Source organism: Mandrillus leucophaeus, unplaced genomic scaffold (genome assembly GCF_000951045.1).
Source record: "Mandrillus leucophaeus isolate KB7577 unplaced genomic scaffold, Mleu.le_1.0 Scaffold427, whole genome shotgun sequence".
Lineage (NCBI taxonomy): Eukaryota > Metazoa > Chordata > Mammalia > Primates > Cercopithecidae > Mandrillus > Mandrillus leucophaeus.
Window position 1 is genome coordinate 1946515 of NW_012104554.1, and position 16161 is coordinate 1962675.

Sequence of the window (16161 nt, forward strand, 5' to 3'; positions counted from 1 at the left end):
ATCTCAGACTGCTGTGCTAGCAATGAGGGAGGCTCTGTGGGCGTGGTACCCTCCGGGCCAGGTGTGGGATATAATCTCCTGGTGTGCCGGTTGCTAAGATCCTTGGTAAAGCGCAGTATTAGGGTGGGAGTTACCCGATTTTCCAAGTGTTGTGTGTCTCAATTTCCCTTGGCTAGGAAAAGGAATTCCCTTCCCCCTTGTGCTTCCCAGGTGAGGCGATGCCTCGCCCTGCTTCAGCTCTCACTGGTTGAGCTGCACCCATGGACCACCATCGACTGCCCGACACACCCCTGTGAGATAGCAGCTGGAGGCTGGAGCTGTTCCTGTTTGGCCATCTTGGGCGCCCCCTGCCATACTGATTTTCATAGTTGTTGTAACCCTTTTATATTCCCACCAACTATACCAGGGTTCCAGTTCCTCTACATCCTCACCAACACTTATTTTCTTTTTCTTTTTTGAGAGTGACCATCTTAATGGGTATAAGGTGGTGGTATCTCATTTTGGCCTTGATTTGCATGCCCCTAATGACTAGGTTGTTGAACATCTTTTAATGTGCTTGCTGGCCATATGCAACAAAACTGGGTTCTGTTGTTGTTATTGAGTTGTAGGAGTTCTTTATATATTCTAGATACTAACCCCTTTTCAGATATGTGATTTGCAAATATTTTATCCCATTCTGTAGTTATGTTAAATTTTGATGTAGTCTAATTTATTTACTTTTATTTTTGCTAAGGTCTATTTGGTGTCATATCCAAAAAATCATTGCTAAGCCTAGTGTCATGAAGCTTTTCTTTTGTTTTCTTCTAAGAGTTTTCTAATTTTTAGGTCTTACGTTTAGGTTTTTGATCCATTTTGATTTAATTTTTGTATATAGTATAAGGTAAGGGTCTAATTTTATTCTTTTGTATGTGGATATCCATTTTCCTAGCAGCATTTGTTGAAAAGACTGTCCTTTCCCCATTGAATACTCTTGGCACCCTTGTCAGAAATTATTTGACCATTGTCTTCGTCTGTTTGGGCTCCTATAATAAGATGCTATAAACTGGGTAGCTTATAAACAATAGAAATTTATTTTTTACTATTTTGGAGGCTGGGAAGTTCAAAATCAAGTTGCTAGCAGATTTGATGTCTGGCGAAACACTGCTTTCTGGTTCATAGATGTTGCCTTCTCACTGGGTCCCACATGGTGAAAAGAACAAGAGACCTCACTGGGGCCTCTTTTGTAATTCCATTCATGAGAACTCAACCCTGAGGACCTAATTACCTCTGAAATGCCCACCTCCTAATACCATCTCCTTGAGGGTTAAGTTTCAGTATATGAATTTTGGGGGGATACAGATGTTCAGACCATAGCAACAATATATGCAAAGGTTTATTTCTGGCTGTCTATTCTATTCCATTGATCTCTATGTCCATCTTTATGCTAGTACCACACTGTTTTGATTATTGTAGCTTTGTAATAAGTTTTAAAATCAGGAAGGTAAGCCTTCCGCTTTGTTTTGTATTTTTAAATGTTAATATTTTCTGCATTGTTTCTTTATAAATGAGCAACATTGGCCAGGCGCAGTGGCTCACACCTGTAATCCCAGCACTTTGGGAGGCCAAGGCGGGCAAATCACCTGAGGTCAGGAGTTTGGGACCAGCCTGACTAACATGGTGAAACCCCATTTCTACTAAAAATACAAAAATTAGCCAGGTGTGGTGGCACATGCCTGTAATCCCAGCTACTTGGGAGGCTGAGGCAGGAAAATCACTTGAACATGGGAGGCAGAAATTGCAGTGAGCTGAGATCATGCCACTGCACTCCAGCCTGGGCCACAGATTGAAATTCCATCTCAAAAAAAAAAACCAAAAAACCCCCCAAAAAACCAAAAAAAAAACAAAAACAAAAACAGAAAAGCAGCATATAGTATTGTGTTTGGGGGTAGGGGAGGTACTAATATTAATACTTTTTCCCTTTGTCTTTACTTTTTTAGTGATGGGGCAGTAGAGAGTTACTAAACCCTTTTATTCAAAGATGTGAATGTGTTGGTTCATTTGTAATAACTTGAACTTAACATTTTGGTGAAACATAGTAAGGAAAAAGTTAAGAAAGAAAAAAATAGGGCATAAGGGAAAAAAGAGAAATATGCTTAGCTATAAATACTAAACCTCCTGCCAACAGCCATGTGTATGAGCTTGGAAGTAGATGCTCCAATCCTAGTCAAGTTTTCAGAAACTGTAGCTCTGGCCAGCAGCTTACTATAACCTCATGAGAGACCCTGAGGTGAAATCACCCAGTTAAGCCACTTCTAGATTCCTGACTGTCAAAAACTATATGAGATAATAGATACTGTTTTCGGCTGCTGCCATGAAGTTTCAAGGTAATTTGCTGCCCTTGGCCAGCACTTCTCTTTACATTCTCAAAATGATTAAGGACTCCAAAGAGCCATTTTTGGGGTGAGTTTACAGCTATGGACACTTGCCATATCGAAATTTAAAAGGAATTTAAAAATATTTATTTATTTAAAAAATATTAACTCATTAAATATTAACATAAATAACATTTCTTATGAAAAATGACTTTTTCTAAAACACAAGAATTCAGCAAGAAAAATAGTTGTGATGTTTTACATTTTTGGAAACCTCTATAATGTCTAGCTTAATATAGGACAGATAGATTCTCATATCTGCCTTTACATTAAATCTATTGTAGCATGTGGTTGAAGTATATGAAGAAAATTTAGTCTCACACAGATATGTGGTTGGAAAAGGAAGGTATATTTTAATACCTTTTTCAGATAATTGTGGCTTTCTTTATTTGATACTGTGCTCAAATTTGATAATAGTGTCTTAAAAGAGTTATAATGTAGAATCTGAAACCGTATCAGTGGACTTTTTGTACCCTTTAACATTAAAATTTGGTCTATCTTGCCTTTTGAGTGGATCTTTTCCTGTGCATGATTTTGTAAGATCGTGCATTAGTCATGTGGAAAATATTGGTTCATTGAGTTACTCAGATCTTCCAGATTTTGACACATTTTATTGTACAGTATAAAAACAGTCACATTTGTCAATATCACTATGAATCTCAGAATAGGCTTTAAATATGAGGAAGCTGTCGAGCTCATGGTGGTGGATACATGTTTTCCAAAATTCTAAACTGTATTCGAAAGCTTGAGTTTTATTACTGACAACAAATGCTATCAATTCTATTCTTTAAAGTGACAGATTCCCTTCCTTCTCAAGTCTGAATAATAATAGTTTATTGGTCTTTCTAGTAAAAGTGGTTTCATAAAAAAAAAACAAAACGTGTGGCTAGTTCAATGTAACTCAGTCACATGAGTACTTTTCTTCATGACAACTGTATTATACTTTGGTGTGGAGCAGAAATGCTCCATGTATAATTCCTATTTTTTATTTTTCTTGCTACTACAAATATTCAAATATTATAGCTGGAACATTCATATATAAATCTTATGCATTTGTACAAGAATTTCTCTATGTTAGATACTTGAAGTGAAATTCCTGTCCTGTAGGACAGACACATGCTCAGATTTACTAGATGACCTCCAGCTATTTTCCAAAGTAATTATACCAGTTTACCATTACTCCTTTCCCCATCAACTCTTGGTGTTGACTGATGTTTAAAATATAATCTTTTATAGCTGTGCTTTTCCCTAGTAAAATTCTAGATCCTTGCTCCCCTTTTATCTCCTGTCAAACTACACGGAGAAAACTTCTACATAATTTAGTTTTGCCTTTGTCCCTCTGTTTGATTTTTAATTTCTTTGAACCCAGAGCTTACCTTCTATCTCTTGGAAGCTGACCAGGATATGTAGAGTAGCAATTTACATGCAGTGGGTGTTTACGATCAGTGTAATTTATTATGTATTTCTCAAACATTAAGCTCCTAATAAAGGACATGATTTGATATTGGTAGCTGAAATGTACAAGTACTCTAGCATACATTTTGTGTGTGTCTGTGTGTATATTCACACATGCACATTATTGAAAGAAGTACTGTGGCTATTTTATGAATAATACATAGAATCAAGATTATTTTAGTGTGTTCGAATTGGAACATTACTTATTAGGGAATAATAAGACCTTCTACTAATCTTAATAATGCCTTACATAAATTTAACACTTTGCAGTTTTGTTTTGTTTTTCCCAAAGGGTTTCTCTGTTCAGGATTTGGTCACCAGTCAGTACAAGCCCACAGTTGTTTCTGCCTTTTCTTATTATCCTCACTATCTGCCTCTCTCACCCCTCCTTACCCCATGTCTTTGGTAAACCATAATTATTGACAGTGGTGATTTTCAAGTGCTTTGAATTTGGAATCTCTCTACTTGGTCATTTGAAGGCTATTACATGAAATGTCCCGGGCAGCTTTTGTGGGTCACAGGTAGTATCAACGTGGATAGGTAACATTGCAATATATAACGGATGGAAAAGATAATTGCTTTTGTGTTAATATCAAAGTTTTCAGGTTTAAACCAGTATTTTATAATTACTAGTCTTGAAAACGTAAAAACACAATGGAAAAATTGAAGAAACTTTCTTCTTAGTTTTCAATAAAAATAACTTCTGACATTTAAACAGCTCAATTAACTGTTACCTTGTAAATTCTAAACAAAATTATATTGCTTATCTACAGTCACTACTGTAATATAATATAGGTCATTGTAAGAGACCTATAATATAGGTCATTGTAAGGTCATTTTGGGTCTCACCTTTCATCCCTTTTCTGTCCTCCATTGCTCTCATTTTTCACCAGCCCCAGTTCTAAGGTGCTCACATGCCGAAGTGGGAGCCAGATTTGGCCGGTAGTTATTATATAGCTGTGTCTTACCACTGCATTGCAAAGTGGTATATTGATAAGAACAGTATGGTACAGTGGTCACAGACATTCTTAAATCTCAGTTTTGACACTTACCGTCTGTGACACTAAGCCTCTGAAAGTCTGTTTACTCTCCTGCTGAGAAATATTATTATACCCACTTACCTCTTAGGATTAATAGGAACATTACATAAATTAATAGAAGGTAAAGTGCTTATTGACTTTTAGTAAGCACCTTAGTGAATGTTGGTTGTTGTTGGTGTTTTTTTTTTTTTCATAAATGAGAGAGAGTCTCACTCTTTTGCCCAGGCTGGAGTGCAGTGGCACGATCTCGGCTCACTGCAACCTCTGCCTCCCTGGTTCAAGAGATTCTCCTGTCTCAGCCTCCTGAGTAACTGGAATTACAGGTATTCACCACCATGCTCGGCTAATTTTTGTATTTTTAGTAGAGTCGAGGTTTTACCATGTTGGTCAGGCTGGCCTCAAACTCCTGACTTCGTGATCTGCCCACCTCGGCCTCCCAAAGTGCTGGGATTACAGGTGTGAGCCACGGCACCTGGCTGGTTGTTGTTTTTAATTGTTAAGTGTTGTGATACAGGATTGGGTCAAGACTAAGGTGAGAGTTTTCCTAATTTACTGCCTAGTAAATCAGAAAAGGCTTTTGTATAAAACATAACATTTTAGCTGAGTCTTTAAGGTTGCTAAGGAGCATTTCACATGGCAGAGGGATTAAGACATTTCATTTTGAGAGCTAGGTGTACAAAAGGCATAGAACAATGTAAGAGCATATGGATCTCGTAAAATAAGAGACATTGGAGAGCTACAAAGTAGTTTAATTTGTTCATTCTCACCAGGCTATTCTGAGGAACAAGTGAGATGAGATCTCTGAAATAACTTTGTAACCTATAAAGCATTAAAAAATGGCATTCTTTTTGTATTCATTTTATTACTTGAGCAAGTAACAAATGAAAAATGGAGCCTAATATAGGGAAATTGTCACTGTAAGAATATATATTGAGATAACAATTGGTGAGAAAATAAAAAGGGACTGGATATTTGGAAGGGAAGAATTTTGCTTACCCAAATGATAATTAGGTTATAACAAAGGAATAACATGCATTTTATAATTTAAATTTGAATAGGATATATTTTAGGGAGTACAAATTGATTTATTGAATGTCTCAGTTGTGTTATGAAAAATGTATTGGATTTAGAATCATAATCCATGACTCTGCCATTTGACCAATCATATCAGGCTCTGTCAACTTCACCTTCCTCATCTGTAAAATCTCTCTCATATTTTGTTGTGAAGATGAAAATGGAGAAGTGAAAATGCTCTTATTATTTTTTAATGAATTTCACTATACTTTAAAAAGTCACTCTTCAAAAACCTTGTATTCACTATAATATTTTCTTCAGATTCCATGGGAAGACCATAATAAAAGTGAAAAGTTTTAATAATAAAGTATAGTTAGCCTTTTGCCTGTAAAAATTACAAAGTGTTAGTGGATTAGGTTATTTTAGAAAGAAAGAAAGTGGTTCTGGTACTTTTAAAGAAAATTTAATTCTCTTTCATCTGTGTAATAATGCTGGTAGATTTTGGTTATTTTTTTTTAGAACAAGGAAATTTTAAACAGTCCCTAGTTGTTGCCATATATTTTTGCCTTTTAAAGAGTGAAACTATCAGCCGGGCACGGTGGCTCACGCCTGTAATTCCAGCACTTTGGTAGGCCGAGGAGGGTGGATCACAAGATCAGGAGATTGAGACCAGCCTGGCCAACATGGTGAAACCCTGTCTCTACTAAAAATACAAAAAAATTGGCCGGGCGTGGTGGCGGGCCCCTGTAGTCTCAGCTACTTGGGAGACTGAGGCAGGAGAATGGCGTGTACCCGGGAGATGGAGCTTGCAGTGAACCGAGATGGTGCCACTGCACTCCAACCTGGGTGCTAGAGCGAGACTCGGTCTCAAAAAAAAAAAAAAAAGAAAAAAAAAAGTGAAACTATCTCAAGGGTGTATAGAAATGGTGGGATTAGTTGGTTACTTTCTAAGTAAGTCTGTGAGGAAGAAGACTCTAACTCATTATGAGCCTTAATTTTTGTAGCATATTTTAAAAGGTAAGTTCCACCCAAGTTCTCAGTGTGTATGAACATGGTTGCATTTATGAAATTCAGTAACTTAGAATTCTCTTTAAAAAAGATTATTTATAGATTAATAAATAGACTTAATTTGCTTACAAATTCTAAAACAAATGTTGTTTTCCTAAATAAAACAAAGGTAGAATTATATCAAGAAAAATTTGGAATTACAAAGAAATTTTTATAAAAAGACAATTTTTCTAACATATAGTTGAATCAGAAGTGTTATTTTTTTCTGTAATTTTCTTGGCTTTGTGTCTTTTTTTCTGTTTTTGTTGCTTGGTCAAGGCTCACATCTTTTAGCTAATTTTGCTGTAAACTTAGTGTTTGCTCTTCTTACTTTTAAGTCTGTCTGTCATCCTCTCTTATACATATTCTTTTTTTTTTCTTGTTTTTGTGACAGGGTCTTGCTCTTGTTGCCCAGGCTGGAGTGCAGTGGCATGATCTTAGCTCACTGCAGCCTTTAACTCTTGGGCGCAAGCATACCTCCTGCTTTAGCCTCTCAAGTAGCTAGGTCATACCGCCATGCCTGGCTAATTTTTTTTTCTTTTGTTAGAGACAGGGTCTTGCTGTATTGCCCAGGCTGATCTTTAACTCTTGACCTCAAGTAATCTTTCTGTCTCAGCCTTACAGAGTGCTGGGATTACAGCTGTGAGCTGCTGCACCTGGCCTCTGTTATATCATCTTTCCGGACACTACTTTTCCATAGTATATTCCTGTTTGATAATTAACATTAGCTTATTTTTTCTTAGACAAATGTTCGAGAACCTTTATTCCTGCGTTTCCCATGTTGGGGAACGCAACAATAAAGATCTATTATCTATTATCCCCTGTGAGATAATAGGGTTTTGCTGTCACCCCACCTGAAACTTGTTTGCCTTTTCCTTGGTGTCTTATACATTTATATAGAGCAGATGGCATGTATCACGTGTATGTATTACATGATTTTCCCCATCGCTTTTGAAACCAGGCTCAAACTTCATGGTATTTAGATGATCTTACTAGTTAGCTCCCCTTGACTTTGCTCATTTTTTAAAAAAACTGTGTCTTAAGAAATTTGACACACTTTTCTATTAGTCAATTCTGACTCGTGCATTATGTTTTAACTTTCTTAGAAAGGTTTTTTGTTGTTGTTGTTGTTTTGTTGTGTGATTTCATTTAGAGTATATTCTGTTTAAGGTATGAAGGCTTTGATTGGTCTCTCCTGTTTCAGTATCATCCCCTTCCAGCACACTGCATATTAGTTTGTACACTAAAGGTCCACTAACTGACTCACCACGTACTTACAATAGCTTCTTATCCTGGCTGGATGTCTTACAGAATTTAGTTAAAATTCTGATCCATATTTTATGCTTAAATATGTTTACTTTAAAGTTTAGTGTTAATTTTTACAACCCCACTGAGACTAGGCTTTGACATTAGATTAGGTTGGTTGTTCCAGGTCTTTGATTAGAAGTGTTATTTTTATGTTTTATACTTGATAGCATTGAGTAAAATGACAAAATTTAAGGCAGGTGAGTGATAGCTTTAGATCATTTTTTAATACACCTAGAAAAAAATTTGAATTAGTCTTAGCTTGTGACTCTAAAACTTGGTCTTTAACAAGAAGAGCATAAAACGATGCAATCAATAGGTTAGGTGCATTAGAACAGTGGATGATACTGCTGCGCTAAAGCTCTTACCAACTATGAAACTGCACAGTGAAAAATCAAAGTTTGCATAGTATATTGTTACTCAAAATAATTTGTTGGTAGAAAGGTAGTTTCAATTTTTAACTCAAATGGAAGAATATAAATATGTCACATACCCTAAAAAATCCAGTAGATTGTATTATTTTTATTTTATGTCAACACTTGCTTGGCAATTCTTAAGTTGTATTAGTAGAGTTTAGTCAAGTGGACCAATACTGAAATCACAAGTTAGTATGTAATGATTTAATTCTTGACTAGAACATTGTCACTGTTTTATATTTTAATATTGACTAAAATGTATACTAGGAGACAGTACTGCTCCAAAGATTGTTCGAATAATTGTAGTAATTTAAAATATTAGAAAAGGAAATAAATTGTTAAATTGATATTTTAGACCTTGACAGAAAACTTGCTGAAAAAAGAACAAGACTATACTAAGTTAGAGGAGAAACATAATGAAGAATCTGTGAGTAAAAAGAATATTCAGGCAACCCTTCATCAAAAAGACCTAGATTGTCAGCAGCTTCAGTCAAGATTGTCTGCATCTGAAACCTCACTGCATAGAATACATGCAGAACTAAGTGAAAAAGGAGAAGCTACTCAAAAGCTCAAAGAAGAATTATCTGAGGTAGAGACCAAGTACCAGCATCTAAAGGCGGAGTTTAAGCAGCTACAACAACAGAGAGAAGAAAAGGAGCAGCATGGGTTACAACTCCAAAGTGAAATTAATCAAGTAAGAGCTGTTAATTTTATTTATTGTAATTCTCCCTCTGGTTTCTTCTTCATGTACTTGATGGTTATTTGATCCTAATATAGGTCATGTTGAAAAAATATTGCCATTTTAAAAGATTAACTCTTAACTTTTATATCCTGTAGTGTTGTCAGATCTCATTTCTTTTAATTTCCGTTTCCCTTAAGAAAAAAAATTATAATATCCATTTTACAGCTTTGTGGGGAATTGTTTATGAATTGATATTATAAATTGCTTAGGATGGTACCTGGGGCATATAGGTACTCACTAGGTTTTAGCTATTATAATTAATTTAAATTGTTGACCGTTCTTTCATTTGAAACTTTTTTGTTACAAAATTTTAAAAGCATCATTATTATAAAACAAGCAGCATACAGATTATTTTTTAAAAATCATGTGTTTTAGGGAAAAGTTTTTTTGAAAATAAATAAAAATTAGATATTTCATAGAAAGTAAATCAGCCCTAATGCTGCAGCTATTTTCTATAGGTAAATAATACATGAATTACATATATATAAAATATATATTATATATTTATGAATATAAATATATATTTATATAGTGTATATATATACAATATGTCATATGATATTCATGTCATATTGATATATATAATTCATATATTATTTACCTGTATGGCTTATATTTTGAACTATATTATTTACCTATACAAAAGTATTTTGTATAGGTTAATCTAGCTTAAAGGCACAAACTATTTTGTATAGGTTAATAATATAGTGGCTATCAGATGAAGTTTAATACAAGTTTGACTTTGCCATTAACTTAATTTTTTATGCCTGTGTTCTAATTATTGCTTTAGGTAACATTGAAAATTGGTTGAAAATGGAAATTGGGGATATTCAAGTCCTCAGCTACTTTTTTGATAATGTTCAGCTGTTTTTCTAAAATGACAGTGATACTTTATTTTACTATAATTAATAATTTTCATGGCTTTCTATCCCTTAGTAATAATAATAATAATGATTATGTTAGTAATTTAATGAGCTTCAGTTATATTTCAGAAATTAGAGTAAGCACTTCACATATGCTAATACTAATTTTTGAGTTTGGACTGTGAGTTCCATGATACAGTGAATCAGAAGAGTTAAAAATATTTCTGTAACATGTGTTCTCCTTCCTTGTTTCTGCTAGCCCTGTCCTCCTTGTTTCACTCTTAAACCACTCTAACAACTGCAAACTGATCTGCCTTCCTACTTGCCCCTGACAAACTGATCCTTTGTACAGGCATCAGAGGAATCTATATTAAAGGCAAATCTTACCATGTTCCAACCATGCTTTAAGCCCATTAATAACTCTTTATGACCTAATGGATTAAGTTGAGGTCCCTTGTTATGACATGCAGTATCCATAGTGGTCTTGTTGGCCTTCCTCCTCAGCAATTTACCCTTCTTTTCCTTATTCTTCACTGCAAGAATACGGAAGTGTCTTTAGTTTTTTCCTATATGTTGTGCTGTGTCTTGCTTTTGTTGTATCATTCAGTCTGCCTTCTTGACCTGAAATATTCTTTTTATTCGTCTTCACCTTGATAGATACTATTTACTTCACTTGTCACTTTTTATAATTTTTTTTTTAAAGAACAAGATCCTGTTCTTTATAGCAACGTGGATGGAGTTGGAGGCCATTGTCCTAAGTGAACTAATACAGGAACAGAAAATCAAATACCACATGTTCTCTCTTAAAAGTGGAAGCTAAATATTAAGTACATATGGACACAAAGAAGGGAACAACAGATGGCCAGGCCTGCTTGAGGGTGGAAGGTGGGAGGAGGGTGAGGATCGAAAAACTACCTATTGGGTACTGTGTTTATTACCTAGGTAATGAAATAACCTGTACACCAAACCTCTGTGACATGTAATTTACCTATATAACAAACCTGCACATGTATCCCTGAACCTAAAATAGAAGTTAAAGATTTGAAAAAATTTAAGAAATACATTTAGGGGGTACAAGTGCAGATTTCTTGCATGTATATATTATGTAATGGTGAAGTCTGGACTGTTAGTGTACCCATTGCCCATATGGTAACCATTGTACCCAACAGGTAATTTTTCAACCCTCACTCGCCCCCCTCCCAGCACTCTCCCTAGAAATCCTTTCTAAACATGCCACTGCTTCCCCACACTCAAGATAGCTTAAGCATGTACATATCTTTAATATTTTACTTATACCATAATATAGTTTATTATCATAATTTATGTCTTTCTTTACTAGACTCTGAACTCTTTGGGTGCAAAGACCATGTCTTACTCATTTTTTATTTTTACTACCTGGCATTTTGCTTGGTTTTTGTTGTTGTTGTTGTTTTGTTTGTTTTTTTTTTGAAGACAGGATTTCACTTTGTCACCCAAGCTGGAGTGCAGTGGCATGATCTCGGCTCATTACAGCCTCCATCTTCCTGGTCCAAGCAGTTCTCGTGCCTCAGCCTCCTGAGTAGCTGGGACTTCAGGCGTATGCTACCACACCCAACTGATTTTTTGTGTTTTAGTAGATACGGGGTTTCACCATGTTGCCCAGGCTGGTCTCGAACTCCTGAGCTCAGGCAATCCACCTTCCTCAGCCTCCCAAAGTGCTAGGATTACAGGTGTGAGCCACTGTGTCCACTCAGCATTTTGATTGTTAATCTGCTTATGTTTTAGTGAGTGAATGAATGAATAAATGTAAGCATTCATAATGGAAGGAAACTGAGCCATGGCGATATCAATGAATAACTTAAACTAACATATATTTGAGTTTTAGTTCAGATAAACAAATTTAGCATTTATGCTTTCTTTTTTCCTTTTTCTTTTTCTTTTTTGAGATGGAATCTCGCTTTGTCTCTGCTGGAGTGCAGTGGCAAGATTTCAGCTCACTGCAACCTCTGCTTCCCGGATTCAAGCAATTCTCCTGCCTCAGCCTCCTGAGTAGCTGGGATTACAGGCATAGGCCACTGTGCCTGGCCGCATTTATGCTTTCTAAAAGACACATGCCTCATTTACTAGGGGATACAGAAATGAATAAGAAACAGTACCTACTTTTAATAATTATGTAAATCTTACGGAGAGGATAAGGCAAGTACTATAGATCATATTAAGATTATGAGAATTATAATATAAGGATTCCATATATTATGGGAAATTGGAAGAGTTTCTTTCTTCTGTTCCCCTCTGTAGTACTTCAGCTGTTGTAATTTTTTATCCAATTATGTGATCAGGAAATCTTTGTATTAGGGAGAGGTGGTACTTGGAATTAGGAATATCAGATAGGTTTTGACAGGTGGCAGTTTGAAAGCAGATGTGTCTTCCAGCCAGAGGGATTAGTGAGAGCAAACTAGTGGCAGGAAAGTGTTGTAAGAGGCAGGAAGGGACACTGATTCGCTGTTAGGATAGATAGAGTATGTATAACAGGGGTGGACTACTCGTGATGGTTCTTAACTGCCTTAGTTTTAATTGGGTGGCATTTGTAAAGTTAATGAATGAAGGTCACTATATATATATATGATCATTTCCTCTATTTTATTTAGAAATTATGTGCCAATATGAGGACTTGGGAATGCACTGGGCAGTATCCAATACCCAAATATAAAACGTTAACTGTAGTAGTTCTTGGCTATGGAAAACCAACAAGAATCACTGTGGAATTTTAAACAATACTGTAGAATAGATCTGAGTGTGTACTAAGTGTCTTAATTTTTAAGTTGTATTTTATTCTTTTAGGTTTCTGAAAATTCCAACACTTATCTCCAAACAAGAGCCTGCATTTGTTTTAAGAGAGCAGTAACATAACACAAAAACAAAAATTGTGATGTTTAACCGTAATTGTATGTGAGTCATTATAATATATTATTAAAATTCAGTTGCAGTTAAAATTACTATATAAAATCTTAGGTTTCCCCAAAGTATCATGAAAATTAAGATATTGTACGTATTTTGGTGAAAGGTAAAACATTGTTTGGAAAGTAGGTGGTCGTGTGTGTGTGTTTATACATATGTACATACATTTTTTTTCTTTTTTTAAAGTTACATAGCAAACTTCTGGAGACAGAGCGCCAACTAGGGGAAGCTCATGGTAGGCTGAAGGAACAGAGACAGCTTTCAAGTGAAAAGTTGATGGATAAAGAACAACAAGTGGCTGATTTACAACTCAAACTTTCTCGGTTAGAAGAGCAGGTAAGCTAGCATTTATTGATAGGCTTGAGGTATCTTTAACATGATTATGATTCATCAATCTGTTAATTGTCAGAGCTTTAATTGGACTTTAAGTAAAGTGCAAATTTATTACTCTCCAGTAGCAACATCCTGCTTATTAACTACATTAAGTCATTTTGTTGTAATTGTATTCCCTAAAGTTCTCAACAAAAATGCACAAAGAAAACTTACTCTTTCAGCTTTAGGCAGGAAAAATTCTGGGGGTGAACCCATCAGGCTGCTAGAGTCTTCCTACTCAGGAAGGACTACTTCCTAATGAAACAGTTAACTATGAATTGTTGGTAAAGATCATTAATGACATGTAGTTGGTATATATAAACTTTGAGTTTCCACTTAAGGATTTTTGCTTTTAAAAATTAAGCATGTATTTGAATGCTGTCCCTCATTAGACTTGCAGTTGCTATAAATGATGCCTGTAATATAAAGTAAAAGTTATTAAATTACATCTTTATTGCAATTAAACACATTATTTTTTAGTTTTAAGTTTTTAATTTTTAATTTAATTTTTATTTTTAAGTTTTTAATTTTTAATTTAATTTTATTTGTTTTTGAGACAGGGTCTCACTCTGTCACCCTGGCTGGAGTGTAGTGGCACGATCTCGGCTCACTGCAACGTCCGCCTCTTGGGTTCAAGCAATTATCCCGCCTCAGTCTCCCCGGTAGGGACTACAGATGTGCGCCACTACGCCCGGCTAATATCTGTATTTTTTGGTAGAGATGGAGTTTTACCATGTTGACCAGGCTGGTCTTGAACTCCTGACCTCAAGTGATTTGCCTGCCTCAGCCTCCCAAGGTGCTGAGATTACGGGTGTGAGCCACCATGCCTGGCCAGAATTAAACACATATTCTACAATAAAATCTGCAGCTTCAGCAATAGATTTTCTTCTAGACCTAAAATCTTAGATGTGGTAAATGATCGTATTCTTTTCCAGTAAGTGATAATTACGACTGTTAAGAAAAAAAAAAAGAAATACTGATATGTGGTTTAAATTATTGTTACAAATTTATATGTAATTCCTTGATCATACTAGTTTACAAAAAAATTAATAAACTAAATGCCAGCCCGGAGAAAGTTCTTTTAGGATAAGCCTATTTATAGAAAATAGTTTCTTTAACATGAGATTAAGATTCTATAAGTAATGAGGTACTGCTTTTTTTTTTTTTTTTTGAGACAGTCTCTTTCTGTCGCCCAGGCTGGAGTGCAGTGGTGCAATCTCGGCTCACTGTGACCTCCGCCTCTCGGGTTCAAGTGATTCTCCTGCCTCAGCCTCCCGAGTAGCTGGGACTACAGGTGCCTGCCACCACACCCGGCTAATTTTTGTAGTTTTTTTTTCTTTTTTTAGTAGAGATGGGGTTTCACCATATTGGCCAGGCTGGTTTTGAACTCCTGACCTTGTGATCCACTCACCTTGTCCTCCCAAAGTGTTGGGATTACAGGTGTGAGCCACTGTGCCCAGCCAAGGTGCCGCTGTTAAAGTTTATCTTACATATTACCTGAATTTATTATTCTGTTCAGACTTCAGAATTCAAGTAATGCCAGATACTTATGAATGATAGCATTATGCCTTTAAGTTCTCAATTGACAATCTGCGTTTTTTTAAGTTGAAGGAAAAAGTTACAAATTCTACAGAATTGCAGCATCAATTAGATAAAACAAAGCAACAGCATCAAGAGCAACAGGCTCTTCAGCAAAGCACCACGGCAAAACTTCGAGAAGCTCAGGTAAACATTAGTTGCGTTATTAGCCTTGTAAACAAAAATTAATTACCATTACATAGAATATAAGAGAAAAAATAAAATTAATTAATCCAGATCATTATCCTTTTGTTGTGGTAAAACTAGAAAATACAAAATACTTGATTGTGAGGGATTTTGATAATTTTGAAGTCTGGATAATCAGAAAATTCTTTTTCTTTTGATTACTATGTTGAAACGTTTTTCCAACTTAGTGTAAAATATTAATTATAAACAAATTTATTATGTATTTATTACATTTCATATATTAATTTAATTAAATTTATTAGATATATCTATTAAATATGTTTAGTTAAATAAATTTATTTAAATTACTTATAAATAATTTATTCATTATTGTTTCTTGTTGATTAAAATACAATATTTGGAAAATCAAAAATGTTCGAATAAAATTTTCTGGCATCGTTAGCCCAGTAAGGAAGAATATTTTGTATTTCCTTCAGTAGAATTTAGTATTTGTTGGTCATTTCTTTTCCTGCTTTATAACCATCATCTGAACATTGGAATTGTAGGTGTAGAAAATATAATTGTTTGGGTTAAATTTATACAAAGTCTGCAGCGTAGCTTAGAATATTGAAAGAAGTTTTCATTTTGTTATGGTAAGGGGAGATTGTCCAAATGTTGAAATGAATTTGACTTTGATATGTTTTAATTATTATTATTATTATTATTATTATTTTTTGAGGCCAAGTCTCGCTGTTTCGCCCAGGCTGGAGCTGGAGTGCAGTGGCGCTATCTCTGCTCACTGCAAACTCCGCCTCCCGGGTTCACACCATTCTCCTGCCTCAGCCTCCCGAGTAG

At 35.2% G+C, this 16161-nt stretch overlaps 1 protein-coding gene across 1 annotated transcript in view; it reads left to right on the forward strand.

Moving 5' to 3' along the window:
* EEA1 (early endosome antigen 1) overlaps window positions 1-16161 on the forward strand; it is a 162187-nt gene that overhangs the window by 93137 nt on the left and 52889 nt on the right. Inside the window, exons 11-13 of the mRNA XM_011993184.1 lie at window positions 9044-9382; window positions 13417-13566; window positions 15208-15327. Of these exons, the coding sequence (XP_011848574.1) occupies window positions 9044-9382; window positions 13417-13566; window positions 15208-15327 (609 nt within the window). The remainder of the gene's footprint in view (window positions 1-9043; window positions 9383-13416; window positions 13567-15207; window positions 15328-16161) is intronic.